General features: G+C 37.9%; 1 protein-coding gene across 4 annotated transcripts in view; it reads left to right on the plus strand.

Annotated features, from left to right (window-relative positions):
- The window catches only part of Ca-alpha1D (Ca[2+]-channel protein alpha[[1]] subunit D), a 1,069,984-nt gene that overhangs the window by 878,231 nt on the left and 171,769 nt on the right, over nt 1-19,984 (plus strand). For all 4 annotated transcript variants that reach the window (XM_067140589.2, XM_067140588.2, XM_067140586.2 and 1 more), the window contains 4 exons: nt 1,931-2,097; nt 3,698-3,785; nt 6,001-6,108; nt 15,400-15,452. In XM_067140589.2, the coding sequence (XP_066996690.2) occupies nt 1,931-2,097; nt 3,698-3,785; nt 6,001-6,108; nt 15,400-15,452 (416 nt within the window). The remainder of the gene's footprint in view (nt 1-1,930; nt 2,098-3,697; nt 3,786-6,000; nt 6,109-15,399; nt 15,453-19,984) is intronic.

Raw genomic sequence — 19,984 nt, forward strand, 5'->3', positions numbered from 1 at the left:
ACATGAAGGAGTTATGCCAAATGATGGAGAATTGTTATAGTAGCCCTGTGTATAAACGAAAGGGTGAGAGACATAAGGCCGAAAATTACGGGCCCGTCAGTTTTATACGTCTTTCAGGTAAGCTTTGGAAAAGCATTCTTTCTTATCGTATTAGACATGTTCGCGAAATAAAAACTGGTCGAAAGAAGGCGGTTCGCGTTTAGGAAATGTTATTCCCCTGAAGCTCAACTTGTAGGATTCCAGCGACATATAGCAGATATCTTAAATTCAGGAGGTCAAATGGACTGAACGGCGATTGACTTATCTAAAGCATTTGATAGGGTAGATCATGGGAGACTACTCGCAAAAATGAATGCAATTGGACTAGACATAAGAGTGACTAAATGGGTGGTTATATTTCTAGAGAATGAGAGAAGGTGAAGCTCTATCTGGTCCTGTAATCATTAAGAGGAAAAGTCCTCAAGGCAGTATTATTGGATCTTTAGGATTTTTTATACATAAGTGATATAGGTAAAGTTCGGCAATCACAGGTAAGACTTCTTACTGATGATGTTATTCTGTATAGAGTAAGTCACAAGATTATGAGCAACTGCAAAAAGACCTCAACATTATTGTGAGATGGACAGCAGGCAATGGTATGATGATAAACGGTGTCAAAAGTCAGGATGTGACATTCACTAATAGGTACAGTCCTCTCAGTTTTAATTACTGCGTTGATGGGGTGAGAGTTCCTTATGGGGATCACTCTAAGTACCTAGGTGTTAATGTAAGGAAAGATCTTCATTGAGGTAATCACATAGATGAGATTTTAAATAAAAGTTACATATCTCTTCATACAGTTATGTGGGTATTTAGGGTTGGTAGTGATAATGTAAAAGAGAGGGCATATATGTATCTGGTAAGACCCCAACTAGAGTATGGTTCCAGTGTACGGGACGCTCATCAGGATTACTTGAATCGAGAACTAGAAAATATAAAGTGGGAAGCCATGGAATACCGTTTTCAGGGCTGCCGACAGTGGGGTTCAAACCCACTGTCTCCTGGATGCTAGCTCACAGCTGCGCTCCCTTAACGGCACGGCAATATGTAAAAAAAAGTGGCTCGATTTGTTCTGGGTGAGTTCCGGCAAAAGAGTAGGTAGCGTTATAAAAATGTTGCCAAGTTTGGGCTGGGAAGACTTGGGAGAAAGGAGACGAGCTGCTCGACTAAGTGGTATGTTCCGAGCTGTCAGTGGAGGAATGGCGTGGAATGGCTTTAGTAGACGAATAAGCTTGAGTGGTATTTTTAAAAGCAGGAAAGATAACCATAGGAAGATAAGGTTGGAATTCAGGAGGAAAAATTGGGTTAAAATATTCGTTTATAGGAACGGAAGTTAGGGATTGGAATAATTTACCAAGAGGGATGTTCAATAAGTTTGATACATTTTTTGCAATTATTTATGAAAAACTAGGTAAGGAACAGATAGGGAATATGTCACCTGGGCTACTGCGCTAAATGCAGATCATTGATTGATTGATTGATTGATTGATTGATTGATTGATTGATTGATTGATTGATTGATTGATTGATTGATTGATTGATTGCTTGATTGATTGATTGATTGATTGATTGATTGATTGATTGATTGATTGATTGATTGATTGATTGATTGATTGATTGATTGATTGATAACGTGGTTAATGCGGTTAATATGGTTATTGTAAATTAATATATTACAAAAAACTGCCATTTACTTACAAAGTACGAAATAATATTTCGTAAGAGTCTACAATAGTTGATAATATCTGCTTCGATTCAAATAATTATTCCTCCCTCTCTTAAGATTTAGAATATTTCTGATGATTCCGAGTGGTTTATTTAGATTACTTTTTGTTAGCAATCTATTGTAATCAAATCCTGAAAATGTTTATGCACCGTATCTCTGTTTCAGATTCTTGGTTATTTTGATATGTTCTTCACAGCGGTGTTCACAATTGAGATTTGCCTGAAGATGGTCTCATATGGTTTTGTACTTCATGAAGGTGCCTTTTGTCGTTCAGCATTTAATCTCCTCGACTTATTGGTTGTCTGCGTCTCCCTGGTGGCCACGTTTGTCAGGTAATATTCCATAACAATAATTATAGCTATAAGTTATTACTCCCATGAAACGTGTGCTACAGTGGCTATTCTATTATTCGACAGTGTAAGTGTCCTAAACTTCAAGTGGAGACATTTGTATGTGTGCTTTAAATTAGACAATGATGCATTAAATGATATGTATCTTAACTTACAGCCCGTACGCCAATAATTAAATTCATATTTAATTTCGTTATTTTATATCGAGGAATGTTCACTGTGTGTTCCTAAATCCTTATATATAAGAATACCTGGTGATCACTGTTCCTCCACAACGTATAGCATATATTAGGTAGAACTTATCGACAGTTAAAATTGGTCATCACACCACAGCGGAGATGTCTAGCTTGCCTGTCTTATTATGTTTAATTTTGTGATCGTATTTTATGCCTGCTGGATGATCAAAGTCCGATCAAGTCGTATTAATCCATGGGATAGATTGCTCAAACATTTAAAAGATAATAGTTATTTTGACCGCGTGGGAATGGTTATTTTAAACTCATTTTTGATCCCTATTTCCAGTCTATATCTTTGTTACTGTGAAAAGGAATACACACTAATCGTATTTTTCTATTGCATGTTTATGCTTACTACTGATGGTTATTGTAATTTGCCTGTCTTTTTTGTTTAATTTTGTGATTGTCTTTCATGCCTGCTGAATGATAAAAGTTCAATAAATTATCGTATTAATCCATCGGGTACTTTGTCGAGTTGGATTATGATTAATTTTGTCTTGCTAGTAAAATTTAGGGGCTTTAATTCATAATTGACGTGTGTTATTCTCAACTCATATTTTGATCCCTATTTTCAGTTGCTATCTTTGTTAACAAGAAAAGGAACACACATTACTCATATTATTCTATTGCTTTTTTAATGCTTAGTACTTATGGTTATTATAATCAGAGTTTCATGTGTATAACGATAAACAAGAATAATTTATGTTTCATATCAAGAGCGCTATGAAGTGAGAAATTAGTCTATTAATCACTAAGAATTCTAATCAAGAGAATATTTCTTCAAAGTCTACATGTTAATCATTTGCTTTAGGAAGTATAAACTCGTACTTTGTGAGTAATTACCTTCGCTTTAAAGAAATCAATATTGTTGGAATATTATAAAGCTAACATATCCACTTTCAGAACAGTAAAATGAAGAAAAGTTAAATTCACTTAAATAATCGATTTGTGGTAACTAAGAGCAATTGATACATAGCAACATACATCCTAGCCCTGCATGTTTTATGTTGATACAGGATTTTAAAATCTGTTCGATTTGTGCAATAATAATAATTAATATTGAAAAAGGTGAATCATGTTTGATTTTCATTGGCTTTTCATTGATAGAGTCTGCAATAAAATGAAATGTAATTATGCAGTCTATTACAAATATGATTTAAATGTATATATGCTAATGGTGTATTCCTATATTTTACAGTCCTCACGAGTAAACTGATTTCTAAAATGTTAGGATCGGTGCGGTATAAGCTAGAAAATAATATAATTAAGGAATTATGCGAGTGCATAAGTGCGTGTGTATTAAAACAAATGGTAGTGTCTACACAAATGAACTCTTATTGTTTCAGAAATAACGCCATCTCTGTAGTGAAGATTTTGAGAGTGTTAAGAGTTCTTCGGCCTCTGAGAGCAATTAACCGGGCTAAGGGTTTGAAGGTGAGAGAAACATTTCTATATTATACTGATAATGAATCTGCCTTAACTTGATTATTATTATTATTATTATTATTATTATTATTATTATTATTATTATTATTATTATTATTATTATTATTATTATAGACTATAAAGTTTTGCACTGCAGGATGAGAGATTATTCTTCAATGATGTAACGCTTGTTTTAATGTAAAGCAGATTTTCAAAAGTGTTGAAAAATGTACATATTTCGCTTTTATTGGTGAACATACAATCAGATCATGAAAGTAGGTAATGGAAACCAATTCATCAGATTACCAATAGAAAAATGGTTCAAGTAAGGTTGGCGAGTCACGCAAATCCAAGAAAAGTATGACAGAATATTAGAACTTACTGGCTATTTTAAAATACATATTGGGAGAATCTGTGTGTAAACACAACTTTGCTCCAGGTTGGATGTCGAGCGATTGTCCAGAGGACGATTCTGAAAGGAATAGTAAAATACCACTAATAATCTATTGGATAAATTTCAACAAAAACACATCCATCTTTTCGCCCGGCTCCTTGAATGAATGGTCAGCGTAGTGGCCTTCAGTTCAGAGGACCACGGGATTTAGCCACGTCTGTTTGTCTCGGAGGCTGGTTGTTCGTATTGGTCTTATCGCACATCTTCATTTGCATACAACATATCGCACTACCAGCCACCACAGAAACAAGCAATGGAGAATGCCTACATTACTTCACACAAGTTTGGAGAAATAAGCTGAGCTTAATTCACAAGAAGTCTCAATCCTAAATAATTGAGAAAGGTTCAGTAAGAAACTTCTTCTTATTATTATCATTCTTCTTTTCCTACCGCTTTTCCCACACATGTGGGGTCATGGATGCGAACAGCGTCACACATATGTGGATTTGGCCCTGTTTTACGCCCGGATGCACTTCTTGACGCCAACAAAGGGTTCAATATGAATAGGAAGAAGAAAATACATTCACGAGTCCAGCACGAAATACAGTGAATGTAACTGCGGGGTGAGCAAAGAGAAATGAGTTCCCTGAGAATTTCTAGTATAATTATCAAAAATGAACGACTGGGTATTTTGATTCAACATTTCAAGCTTTCCTGAGGATTGTAACAAAATTCCACATTACTTCACGTTCAATACAACGAATGATTTCAAAATAAATATGTGTTAATATGGTTTATATAATATTGTAAATTCCTTGAAAAAATATTCAATACACACACATGATTTATCTTATGTACTATGGCCAATTCGGCGACTGTGGATCTCAGGATGACTTTTAAGTCTTATTAATTTTCTTCAATTCTGGAGACGAAATTAATGTGTGATTCATTAACACAGAAGTTCTTATTCGCTTTTCTACATTTTATGATAATCCACAGCCTATTTCCAGTCATTCGACCGGGTCAGGAATGGAATGAATGTAGCTCCCATCCAGCGGCAAGGATAGGAACTGTGCCGGCTGCCGACGCCTGTCTCACTCCCTTGGGGCAATGATAAATGAATGTCAGATGAAATGATATTGGAGAGTGTTGCTGGAATGAAATATGACAGGGAAAACCGGAGTACCCGGAGAAAAACCTGTCCCGCCTCCGCTCTGTCCAACACAAATTTCACATGAAGTGACCGGGATTTGAAACACGGAACGCAGTGGTGAGAGGCCGGCGTGCTGCCGCCTGAGCCACGTAGGCTCTTTGTTTAAATTGTATGACTTGCAAAATTATCTCATTGTCCTTAATGTAAAGTCAATTACACCTTATCACTTTGGTATACAAAGTACTTAAATTATCTTTCTTATTCCTTATATTATTATTATTATTATTATTATTATTACTATTATTATTATTATTTTTATTATTATTATTACGTTGTTGTTGTTGCTATTTTTATCATCATTCTAAGTTCTTAAAAAACAGTAAAATCAAGATATCTGTTATTTATTGCATATTTGTGTTGATATTTACATTTCAAAGTAACTCATGATGTTTCTGAATCTTTTTCTGCATACTGTTTATGCAAGTTTCCACACCATATCGTCGGACTGTGGGAAATTACAAGAATATTATCTGTTATTTTGTGTTCGTTTATGTATGTCTTAATGATCCAGCTTCAAGGAAATTGACTGAAGAGTGTATGTTTAAAGCAGCAGATCTCCGAGCTTCAGACAGCTTTACTAGTTTATAGTATTTGTTGATGATATATTTGTCCCATAGCATGTAGTCCAGTGCGTGATAGTTGCTGTAAAGACTATCGGCAACATTGTCCTGGTTACCTGCCTTCTACAGTTCATGTTTGCAGTAATTGGAGTCCAATTATTTAAGGTAGGCAGCAGTTAGAAAGTTTTCACTTAGTGGCAAATGCACCTCTGGGTAAAGATTAATCATTAAAAGAGTTGATGTTTATTTTGTGTTTTTCCCATTTATTTACTGTATTAATTCATATTCCCAGTGGTTCTTTTAGTGGTGTCTACCTTTTAGTTCCACATTCTTGTCCTGGAGACCTGTGAGACAATTTGTAAATTCATGGGAGATTAAGGGAGTTAGCCAGCAAGAATGACTGTGATCCTGATCCCAAGTTTTGTATTTCATAGCACTATGTGCCTATGCATTAACTAATCTCTGCATGTTAATGTGTCATGTTTCCTGGCTAGCCAGCTGGCCGACACAGTACTAACCAGCAGGGGCTGCTGAGACACATAACAAGGGGTAGTAAGAGAGAGGAAGAGACTTATAAAGAAAGGGAGCCACCAGGCAGTATTGGTATAAGTTACAAGTATGGGTCAGTGGCACCATTCCTTAATGAAGTATCTTACTATTGTGGAAGAAGTGGGGATCATTTAGGGTAATTTGGAGGGCATTATTGCTAAATGCTTGTTTGCTTGCTTACTTGCTTGCTTGCTGGCTCCCTATCGCCCAGTCTGAGATGCTGTTTTAAAGCCCCCTAACTCCAAATTGGTTTGTATTTGAGTTTTGATGATTTGTTTGTCCATGAATGGAGTGAACAAAGGTTTGGAAGCTGGAGCTCACTGACTAAGATGCTGATTTATATATATTATTTAATATTATATAACTAATGAAATTTAAAGTGGATAGTGTATTTAAATTATTGATTGTGGAATAAGACAAGATACCGAGAATATAATTAACTCTTTTAGGAGTAGAATGATTGATGAGAGGTTCAAATTATTCACTGATCATCAGGGTATTTTTGTACTATAGTTATTTCCAATAATCAGCATCTTAATCTGCCAATGGTTTGTTTATGTGCTTCACCCTCCCGCCTCTTTCAGTCCTGAAATGGAATTTCCATTTTCCTTCAGTCATTTCCCCTTAGGTGCATTTGACGGGAATCCTGCTTGCCTTGCCTATTGAGGGTTTTGGGCTAGCATAACCAAGACAACTCCGACTTCCATACTGACACATGCCTCTCTCTCTCTCTCCTCCCCTAGTACGTAGTGAAATGCGTGATAGTAGCCATTAAGACGATCGGCAATATCATGCTGGTAACCTACCTTCTGCAGTTCATGTTTGCTGTCATTGGAGTGCAGCTATTCAAGGTAACTCCCTCCAAAGCCTGTGTATATGCTGCAGTTAGTTGTCTCACCACCTTGCTATGCGTAAGCCAAATCCAACTTGCACACAAAATAAAAGCATGTATTACCTTGCATCACTGCCTGCCGCATGCCAGATTTTGTGACATGATTTAAAATAGGTTATTGTTGTGTATGAATACTTTTACTGGTATTGTATTACTTGGTGATTCTATTGTGCACTTTAAATGTATAGGTACTTCATAAGTTTCATCTTTCATTTAAAATCTAGAATTCAGCATCTTATAGTGCTAGTAACTTGTAACTTGTTTAGAAATGCGTGAATCTCAGATGTAAAGTTGTTTAGATTAAACTTTAATGTTTTGTGCTAATGCTTTAACAAGATAGGCAAAGTTCTCTGAATCTGCATTACAATGAATATGTCTGTCTGACTGTGATTCATATTGTGACTTCATAGGGAAGAATGAGGCCACTCTTCAAATTGTTGCATTTTTCATTGTTTCTTTCTCTTACATTACGTAATTTATTTCAATCCTGTAACTGGTATGCAGTAATGCTTCTAGTAGTGGACAATTCTTGACATGAAAGCATCCAATTGGTCATTAATTCCTGCATGGGAATATATATCATTGACTGCTCTTGAAAATGACATATTGAAGCTCGGCACAATGTGACTATGCATATAGGAATGCTTTAATTATTATCTGCATGTAAGTTTCAGTTTAATTAATTTTAATTCTGTATGATATTTATAGGTATTTTAACAGTTAATTGTATAAATCCCTAAATTCTTTATTTTACACAGACTTTAGTGGGGAACATCGAATATTTTCTAGCAGCAACGAATTATAGACAACATCCTAGACTAAAACGCTGATGTTTCTGGTGTTGTTGACATTTTGTTACCCCCTTGTAAAATTACAATACTGTACCAAAACGTATTTTAAAATAATCCATACATATTTGTAAATTATACACCTGGGATGAAATGTCAATATTCTGCCTCCAAAAATTGGTAGTCTCTTTCAAGTGCCGTCAGTATGAGACAAAAAAATTAAAGAGAACACAGTTTGATTGTTGTTATTCTACCAGTTACAGGGTTACCTTTTACAAGTTTTAAGACAAAACTTTCTACTTAATTTTGGAGAGATATATTCTGTACCGCACTTGAATACAAATGTTTTATTGAATGACTGCATATTACATTAATGCTAGAAAGAAGCTCTGACTGAGATTTCTTTCTTAGACCATACTGAATAAAATGTCTGGATTCAAAATATAAACTACGGCGTTAATATTGCATGATAACATAATGCTTGAAGACAAAGACACGCCATCCATTCATTACTTACATACAGTGTATAAGCACACTGGACAAAAATTTAGTCATACCCTTGAAACAGCACACTGGTCACCTTGGTAGTGTTGTAGACAGCGTTGCAACGGTACCAGGTGATCATGTGACTCTTCACTGCTGAGATATGATTATGGTAGTGAAGTCGCGTGACAGAGAGTTGGTTGAATGGAAACAGCATATTAAAATGAATGGAAGCGAAGACATGGCAGACTGGCGAAGTGGGGTATCTTGTTTGGACGTGCCCATGATCACACAGTGGATGAGGTTGCTGGATTTGTTGGTGTATCAACGCCGACTGTGAAACGTGTCTACCGAGAATGGTGTGCGACTCGCTGACATGAAAACCAGAGTAAGAACTGTGGCCACAGAAAGATCACAACTCATAACCGACAGGGACCAGGGAGGAGTGTCACGTCTTGTCAAAAAAAAAATTAGTTCCAGAGGCCATTGCTCACAGTGGCTCATAAAGTTTAACGTCTTCAATGGGACGAATAACACCGAACGTGAACAGCAGCTGACTGGAGGCGGGTGGTGGGGTCCGAAAATAAGCGATTTTGCCAGTTTTTAAGTAATACAAGAGGTCGAGTGCACTGACGGCCTAATGAGGCATTTAACCCACTGTGTGTGGAGGATTTGGTTCAGGGCGGAAGTGGTTTTGTGATGTTTTAGGGGTGTTTTTCATACTAGGACTTGGGTTCACTCATTCAGCTTACCATGAACTTGATGTTTATTTCAACATTCTCTATGATCAAGTGTTGCCCTTCATTCAATATCTTCAGGGTTAGTATCCTGTGAAGACTTCCATTTTCCAAGATTAAAACAGCCGTGTTCACAGGGTTGCACGCATACATGACTGGTTAGACGAACACCGACACCTCGACTGGCCCGCTAAATCCCCCAATCTGTCACACCTCGACTGGCCCACTAAATCCCCCGATCTTAATCACATAGAAAATGTGTGTGGGTCTCTTCTGAACAGCGGGTGAGATGCAGACATCAACATGCCCTCGATTTGGTGGCTCAGCGAGATCTCATGATCAGAGAGTGGAAACAACTGGATATGGCATACCTGCAAAAACTTGTACACTCCCTTCCTTTCCTTTCCGAATCAACGCTGTTACATGGTGTTAGAACGATGTCTCCAGAGGGGTGACTTCCTGTCCAGTGAGACTATACACATATATGTAAGCCTAGTTTTTTACAAGCTAATCCAAAATGTTAATATCTTTGGTATTTTTGGTAAAATAGCACGTGATTAATTCTTCAAATATTCATCAATAGAGTTGACAATTATTGTAACATTTAAAATAACTTGGATTTTAAATAAAGAATGGCATTGGTGTGGAGTTGCCTATTAGAGTTTTAAAATTCCCAATAACAAAACAAATTCAGAAAATTAAGATTCTGAATATCGTACATACAATTTAAAGTAATATCATTGTACAATCAAAAAATCTTTAACATTGGATTTTACTATCCATAAATATAAAATATGGCTTATGAATTTAAATCATACCCACATTTTTTAAGTATATGTGTTCTGAGTCACACTGAATTTTAAAATTCATTATTTTTAATGTTTTCATTCAAAATTATGAATTGCCTAGAGGTTGGAGATTTTCTATCTTATTCTGTCCTTTAACCCCATATAGACTTTAATGCTTACCTTTCTGGTAATAGGTAACAGAGGGAGGAGAATAATTATAATAACTTGGAATACCTCCCAGAACATACCAAGTCATGACATTTTAAATAGGGCAAACAACAAAACTTCTTTTCTATGAATAGTCCTAAAATAATCAATGTCCGAAATTAATCTAATACAATTTCCAGTACAAGAATATGCTACCAGAAGCCATCAGACATCTTTCGATAAATCTTGATAAATGATTTCAAATATTTTTCTCACAAAGGAATTCAAAATGTATCATTTGTATTCACGTGATTTCCCTACACATCTAGGTCCACAGTCTTCAATTATTTGTGAATATGAAATCTATCTGGTATACGTGTATTGGTGGTATTGTTTCAGTGGTATATGACTAGTAATTTATTGAGTACCTTCCATCCTGACATTCCCCACTTGTTAAGGAGTGCAAATCATAGAAAACCATGTCCGACTCGTTGGCTGAACGGTCAGCGTACTGGCCTTCGGTTCAGAGGGTCCCGGGTTCGATTCCCGGCCGGGTCGGGGATTTTAACCTTAATTGGTTAATTCTAATGGCACGGGGGCTGGGTGTATATGTTGTCTTCATCATCATTTCATCCTCATCACGACGAGCAGGTCGCCTACGAGAGTCAAATGGAAAGACCTGCACCTGGCGAGCCGAACCCATTCTGGGATATCCCGGCACAAAAAGCCATACAACATTTCATTTCATTTCATAGAAAACCATTCCTAGAATAAGATTTAGTCCACTTCTCCTCTCAATTATACTCCCAGAGGTTGAGTATTCACACTTCCAGTCTTCCAAAGAAGTCTTAAATTCAGATCGATTGAATGAAGGGTTACTATGCTAACCAAAAGACCATTGCAACAGACATCTGGACTTGAATGGGAGTTTGAAAACATCTGATTAAAATCTGAGATCTTGAGTACCTTAGACATATTTCTTGAGTTTGGTTTGAGATGGGTACGGGGTTTCATCATGATGAAAGAATCCTAATATTGACATTTTTTCATCCCTGTGGTTGTTGCCTTTTGTATGGTACTGGAGTAACTTTGTCTACAAATTATGAATGTCATCTCTTAATCCCGGAGAGTATTATGGTGACTGGTCAAGGCTTTCTGTGAAATGAACTTGCACCAATTATTTTCTTGAATGAAAGAGGTAAATAATTGTCATTCCTTGCTGATTGATATTTTCTCATTAACCTGAGATGCGTAGATAGGTACAATACATACATACATACATACATACATACATACATACATACATACATACATACATACATACATACATACATACATACATACATAATCTTGACCAAGAAACTCGTAACATACTTTCCTTCTTCCAAGTGCTGTGGTGATATTGAGCCTCTAGGATCTGGCTATGTTTTCAGATGTGGGATGCCCAGATAGAACATTAAATCATTCAGATATTTTGGATAATGCAAGCATGTTCTGATTAAATGTATGCTGGTTTTGCAGCAGTTATTGCTTGGCATTTGTTGGTTTCTTCGGCAGTTGTTGCTTGGCATATGGAATGAAACCCAGCACTTTGGGAAACATAGAGTGTCTTGGGCTCTAGCTTTAGAAATTTTATTTATTTTATTTGTCAAATACTGGTAATAAATTGGAATGATCTGGAGTTATGTATGTGTTTAATAATGCAGTGTATAATTTTTGTCAGAAAATATGTATTGTCATTAAAGGGAGAAATAAAATACAAAGTCTAATGAATGTCTTGAAACTCATAATAAACTAGTGAACTCATTTTAATGAGGCTGGAAAAAATATTCAATAAATTAATTATAGGTGGTGTTCTGTCATCAGATACCAGTGGACAGTGATCTGAACGATCAACGGCAATTAATTAAACTTTCTATACATAAAGCAAAACAGAGATTGCAAAGACTTTTGAATTTAGTTTCATACAATTAGCTGACAGTGATAAAGCACAATAATGAGTCAGAAAGTGTATTTGAAGTTCACTTTTAAACCTTGTACACAGGAAAGGTTACAGCTCATACAGAGGGAGATACATTATATTGCACCTTATTGTCTTAAATATTTGACAACTTTCGTTACCCTGAACAGATTTATGTGCAGAGATATTACCGGCTTCCTATTTTTTATTGCTGTTGAAATCATCCTAATCTGCCGGGCTGAGTGGCTCAGAAGGTTGAAGTGCTGGCCTTCTGACCCAACTTGGCAGGTTCGATCCTGGCTCAGTTCAGTGGTGGTATTTGAAGGTGCTCAAATACGTCAGCCTAGTGGTGGTAGATTTACTGGCACGTGCAGGAACTCCAGCGGAAAAATGTTCTGGCACCTCGGTATCTCCGAAACCGTATAAATAGTTAGTGGGACGTAAAGCCAATAACAGTATTATTTATTATTCATCCTAATCCAGAAACTCCTGTTAAGAAGGCAGGTTATAACATTGACAGGACGGTCATGGAAAATTCTCCAACAAGGTAAATTACATTTTGTAAAAAGAAGGGAATAGTTCATAAAACTGAAATTTGAAATATTCAGAACATTCAGAACATTCGCTACAAAATATTTTAAAATCAGTGGACTTGATAAACAAATCGTAGAAGTAGGAATGACTCATTGAACTAGCCGGCTGCGTTCCCAGTTTTAAAGCTATTGTACATGATACTGGTCAATATATGACTATATTCCAGACCTATATTCTTGAGAGTAGGAAAATTATTGTATAACAGTTTGTTGCAATTTTGGCATACAAATCGGAATTCCACTATTCCCAGTCAGATACTTTCTTTTATTCTCTGTTTAATTGCTGAGATAATAGGAACTATCTATTTAAAATTGCACATCAGCGAAATGTATTCTTCTACTCTCCATCTTTATCCTAGTCTTCACTTGCATCCCATTCTTTTGTCTGCCAACTGCGTAGTAAATATGGCACCATCTGAAATACAGATTGTAAATTATCTCCCAGCACACCTGTGAAGGAATTTTGGCTAATTTTGTAAAACAGCTCTTCGGTGGTCACTTTCTGTATCTGTTTTCGGTAAGTTATAAAATCGAATGCTCGATCTAATACCCATTTCTTTATGAGCATAAACATAAAAAGGGGCTGCGCGAGCAATACCGCGTATCTGACAATACCCTTCTTATCAATTATTTTTCTTAACATCAGTCATGCGTCCCAGCCACAGATGGATATGCAATCCATTAGAACAATTTTCATTGTGTTCATTTTCCTATGTATATGTGTAAAAGAAAATGAACCTTAAATACAGTATAATGTAGCAGCAGATAGTAGTCTGTATAATCAAGAACTCCCCGGCATACCCACACATTTTTAACAGATTTACTGAATTCAAAGTCGTCTAAGGTATACAGTAGTCTATAATGAATCTGGTGACCCTACCCGCGCATGTATACCGGTCAATATCCTTTGTTTTCGTAACTGCTAATCCTATAATAGCATCGAATTCAAGTAAAAGCTTCTTATTCCTATTCACATCCATATTTTCTCCACATTTACACGTCACCTTTTCTTATTTTTCAATTCTATGTCCAACTCTCGCAATGAAATCGCCCATTAGCACTGTCTTCTGCTTGCTGTTGACCCTGACTACGATGTCACTCATTGCTTCATAAAACTTGTCTACGTCGTCCTCATCTGCGCCCTCACATGGTGAGTAGACTGAAACTATTCTCGTCCTGATTCCTCCAACAGCCACATCTACCCACATCATTCGCTTATTTACGTGTTTAGCAGGAACTATGTTGCGTGCAATAGTATTCCTGATGACCAGTCCTCACTCTGCCCTTCCCTTTTCTAAAACCCGCTTAGGATACTTTATAATCTCGTATCTCTTCCTCGTCATCTCCCCTTAGCCGAATTTCATTAACTCCTAACACATCCGGACGCATCCTGTTTGCTGATTCTTTCTTTCTTTCCTCCATAAGCCCCACTAATACTGATAGTTCTCCATGGAATTCCATTTGTTCGCCAAGTTGTTTCCAAGGAGTCTCTCACCTGCCAAGTGGAAGTGTGATTCAGTTATTCCGATAGGATCGAGGCTTGCTTAGACTGTTTCGACTTAGGTAAATTTTGTGAAGCAGGATACTACCTTACTTACACATACTCCCAGCGATGATCTCTTATCTAACGGTTTAAGGGCCACCGGAGGATTGTATAATCCTAGGTGTTTGAGATCAAGGAAGGCCATGACTCAGAACTATTATTGCTGCTTCATAGCAACTGTTAACCCTACTCTCAAGACACTCACTAGGCCACACAGCCGTTGCCCAACATTCACGCATTAGGACGCGACTACAGTAACCCACACCACGAATCATAAACAAAATAAAAATTTGTTTTAAATCACACCATCTCCATAAAGTAACCCACACAATGAACCATAAACAGAATAAAAATTTGTTTTAAATCACACCGTCTCCATAAAGTACGACACATTTCGAAAATCAGTTTGTGAAACAGAGGGCGAAGATTTACACTCAGTATTTCCTCAGCAAGAAATGTAATTTTTCATTTTATGCTCCATCAATTTTATCATTTTTATTTATATTTCTATCACACTGGTCTTCTTACTAATATAGACGTTTAGTTATATTATCACTGTGCACTCTGTAGACCCAGTGTACGCATTCTTCAATTGAACATTAGGGTACTATTTTTATGTCTAATATATAAACAGGTAGTGGTAATGTTTTTTGTTTTTTGGAGATGGATCTTCTGAATGTTGAGTCCCTAATAATATCAACTTCTGACATATTTCTGACTGAGCTGGCTGAGTATTTATGCTGTAGGCTACTTGCAGTACAGGCTCCGTATTTGTTCGAACATGACCATCATGTCCATGATGATAATCATGATAATGATCATCATCATCATCATCATCATCCTCATCACCATTACCACCACCATACTGGAGTCAGAGTTAGAATCAGAATCAGTATCATGGTCATCTTGTCAGCTAGCACTTTCTTATATGTTTAAGTGGACTAATTGTTGTTCAATGAGGCATTTCATATTTCAGGGCAAATTCTTCTCCTGCACTGATGGATCTAAGATGACTATGGATGAATGTCGGTAAGTAGGAATGATATACAGGTACCTTCTTAGAAGACATGGGTAGGTAATTTTTCAACCACTAATACGTTTATGTTTATGAATCTGTTAATGTTCCTTGCTGAATGGCCGTCTGTGTTTGTCATTTTTTCACTTCTAGGAAAAAAAATTCAAGTATATTCTTTTTCTAGACTTGAAAACGTGGATTTTGGACTTTTGTCGTTTCAAGAAAACAAGGAAAAATACTTTCCATTTCCCAGAGACTTTGCTCCGCATCCTCAGAAGAGAAAACACGTCTGTCCACAAGGAAGACTTCTCTAAGAATGGTTGAATTTGAGAATATCTTTGGTCTATTTTAAGCGGTAGTCTCGTTCGCCACCAGATGGCTCACTGTGAGTGCGAAGTGACGACGCCATCTTAGCCCCAACACAGGTGTTTCCTGTTCAGCATGTATGTGCTTGCGGAATAAACAGCAAGGATATCAGATGAATCAAAGATGATTGGGTAGGAATATGGTAGAAGAAAATAAATATAACGAAAGACGGACAAGGATAGAAGAATAGAATAGAGATGAAGATGGAAAGAAAAGTGTGTAGAAGGAAAAATAATTTTGTGTGTGTCGGTGGGGGCGGGTGGCATAGGCCTAATTAAGGATGTACTACATAGAAGTTAAAGACACAAGGGTGGAAAGAAGTAATAAATAATACGCTAAACAGGTGTATACGGGATATGAAAGTTTGACACATAGCCTAGAATGAACCATGTACTGATGAGGAGAGTACGCAGTTGGACAAAAATGGAAATAAAATAACAATAGTGAAGGACAGAGAAGACAACTACCTATGGTTGGCGACCACGTATTGCTTAATTGATGTTGAAATTGTTAGGAATTTTGCGTATTTCCACTGCTTCCCGTATAGACCTGTAACGTTTTGTTTGGGTAAGAGCTCGAACATCTTGAAGCACATCATGACCAGATGATAGGTTGTGCTCAGCTATTGCTGATTTTTCTGGCTGGTTGAGGCGGATATTTTTCTTGTGTGCTCCTTGATACGGGTACCAATGGACCGGCATGTTATGCCAATGTATACCTTGCCGCAATTACAGGGAATTTCGTACACCCCAGCATGTAAGGTGGGGACAATTTGTTCCAAACTGGGACCACTTTTGTAACTATGCCAAACACGGATTTTATATACTTTTGCTATGGCTTATACAGTCGGCAAGTTAAGGAAAAAGAAATCCGCTCATCTTTGTGATTTCTTCTGAAATGCCGGGACGATGTTATCTTTCCCAACGGGTGAGTTGACCGTGCGGTTAGGGGCGCGCAGCTGTGAGCTTACATCTGGTAGATAGTGGGTTCGAACCCCACTGTCGGCAACCCTCAAGATTGTTTTCCGTGGTTTTCCACTATCACAACTGGCAAATACTGGGGTTGTACCTTAATTAAGGCCACGACCGCTTCCTTCCCATTTCTAGGCATTTCCTATCCCATCGTCGCCATAAGACCTATCTGTGTCGGTGCGACGTAAAACAAACAGCAAATAAAACGATAAATATACTCCTAAGGCTAGGAGAACATATCAGCGCGCTACCAAAGCTCTTGTCATCGAATGAGTACATCACACTTGTAAGAAGCTGGAGTTGAGATTAGTTGTACTTACACCTTTTTTTGAGTACCACTCCTTTTTGCAGGAATTGTGGTTGCCCTTCGATGGCATTAGTGCTACACAAGCAGCTATTTAACCAAGTAATATACAGGTTTGAAATCTAAGTTCTTTCATTGTCTCAGAAACAGGCAGTCCCTCGCACGAAACCTGATACAGTAGCCTACTAGTAAAATTGTCATAAATCTCTCCGAGGAATCCTTGGACGAGAACCAAACGACAATTCTAGCTATGGGATTTTATTTCGCTGTCGCTACCCCTTCAGTTCTGACTGAATACTTCATTACTTCAGTTGAGGGAGCCATCCACAACAACCTACAGATGAGTCTGAGATGGTACGACAGGAATGTGTGAGACTGACCTGGGCTGCTGCGGTACCCGTGCACAAATGAACAGGAGGGAGGAGAGGAGAGCTCTGTAGAAACTCAAAGATTGTTCTGAACTGACCATTCTCTCAGCTGTTGAAGGTAATGCGACGGTGGTAATGGACTCTGACTAGTGTAAGAATAAGATCTCGGCTATGTTGTCAGAGCCTGCTTACATACTAAGCTCACGTGACTCTACCACTCGTGTGTCTAACGCCACTGTGAAGCTCTTAAGGGAGTCCTTAATTTCAAAAGATAAGGTTAAACATCTGATTCCATCAATATAATATGGATTACCAAAAATCCCCGAAGAGGGCGTTCCCTTCAGACCAATGGTTAGTGCGATACGTATTTTAGGGCAAAATATCTAAGCAAATTGCTTCAGCCCTAAATAGAACGTACTGAATCCTATGCATTTCGTTAATAAATATTGCCAAATATAACCCTTCAGGCCAATGCACTTCTGGTGAGTTTTGATGTGGAGTCCTTGTACGCCAAAGTGCCGGCTGACTCGGCCAGGTCTCTCATTGACCATCTGTTCCCCGAGGACATTGCTAAGCAATTTCAGCACCGTACGACTTCCAGCTAGTTCCTGTGGGGCTGTGAATTTTTACGAACAGACAGATGGTGTGTGTGTGTGGGAAATCCACTTTCGCTGTTGGTGCCTAATTTCTTCATGGAGGATTTTAAGGAGGAGGCTATTCCTTTGCGTCCGTCAAACCGATGATTTGATGGTGGTATGTTGACTGTAAGGTATATATGTGGTCTGCACAGAAGGTTCTGAGGAATTTCACCACTTTCTAGACCATCAGCATCCTTCAATTTGGCCGGGATGAGTGGCTCAGACGGTTGAGGCGCTGGCCTTCTGACACCAACTTGGCAGGTTCGATCCTGGCTCAGTCCGGTGCTATTTGAAGGTGCTCAAATACGTCAGCCTCGTGTCGGTAGATTTACTGGCACGTAAAAGAATTCCTGTGGGACAAAATTCCGGCACCTCGGCGTCTCCGAAAACCGTAAAAGAGTAGTTAGTGGGACGTAAAGCAAATAACATTATTATTATTACCCTTCAATTAAATTCATCGTGAAGATGGAGACGGACGGATGCCTTCTTTTCTTGAATGTTCTAATAGGAAAGAAACCGAACAACTCTTTAGGCTATACCATCGATCGTAAGCCTACCCACACAAATCGCTATCTCCATGCAGATTCGCACCACTATTCAGCACAAAAGCAGAGTAGTCTCCCGACACTCACCACGACGGCGAAACAAATCTGTGAGCTATCAACTATCCAGGAGAAGATGGACACACTCAGTCATGTTCAAGGGTAATGGTTACAATGATGTACAGATTTATAGACGGCTGGATCCCAGAAGGGCAACTGAGCAAAACTCACAGGATAAAGACGTGAAGAGAACTGCCTACCTTCCTTTCAAATATCACACACCGCATTGCCAAGGCCTTCCTCAAGCACAATATAAAAACTGTGCTTGGCCACGTTACAATAATTGGTCATAATTTAGGTAAAAGTAAGGGCAAATTATCACAGTTATTAGACCTTGGGGTGTACGAAATTTCTGGTACATGCAGCAAGGTATACCTTAGCCAAACATGTTTGTCTATTGGTACTCGTATCAAGGAACACGAAAGAAATATCTATTAGATATCTGTCCATCAATATTGTTATTTTGTTTCTTTCTTTTCAAGTTCGTACTGTCCTCATCACTAGATGGTTCACTCTGGGCTATGTGCCATATTTTCTAATCTTCTGTACGCCTGTTGCTGTATTCATTATTACTTCCTTTCACTCTCGTGTCATCAATTTCTTTGTAGTGCATCCTTCAGCTTGCCCCTCCCAACCCATCCCACCCCGCTCGACACACACACACACACACACACACACACACACACACACACACACACACACACACACACACACACACACACTCTCTCTCTCTCTCTCTCTCTCTCTCTCACTGCCTTTTAAACACTTCTTTTTATCTTTATCTCTATTCTATCCTTGTCAGTCTTTCATTACACTTTATTTTATTTACATCTTCTACCATTATTCTTCCACCATTATATTTGATTCATCTGATGAGCTTGCCATACATTCGTAATGAATGGAAAACATCTTTATTATAGCTAAGATGGCGTCGCCATTTCCCAGCGAACAGTGAGTCACCTGGTGAGTTCCACTTACAACCAGTGGTTTAGCTGGACCGGAACGGGCCGAAACGCCGTTCCGAAAAATATTTTCCCGCTTTAGAGTGACGTAACATTTTTACATTCAGTAAGAAAATCTAATAATCTATACATTTCGCTGAAACGTCATGGGTGTACTCTAGCGGAATAATATCGAACCTTACAGTTTTATGTTCATAAGATACCGTCGCATTTACACTCCTGGGCGGCTTTCTGGTCCTCTAAGCTTGGCTACACTGCTATTGGATTCGGAGAGCGGGAAATGAGCACAATAACTTTCTTCCACTCCTTATGTTTGTGTGAATCCAAGTTTTATT

Source organism: Anabrus simplex, chromosome 2, assembly GCF_040414725.1.
Source record: "Anabrus simplex isolate iqAnaSimp1 chromosome 2, ASM4041472v1, whole genome shotgun sequence".
NCBI classification, from domain to species: Eukaryota; Metazoa; Arthropoda; class Insecta; order Orthoptera; family Tettigoniidae; genus Anabrus; species Anabrus simplex.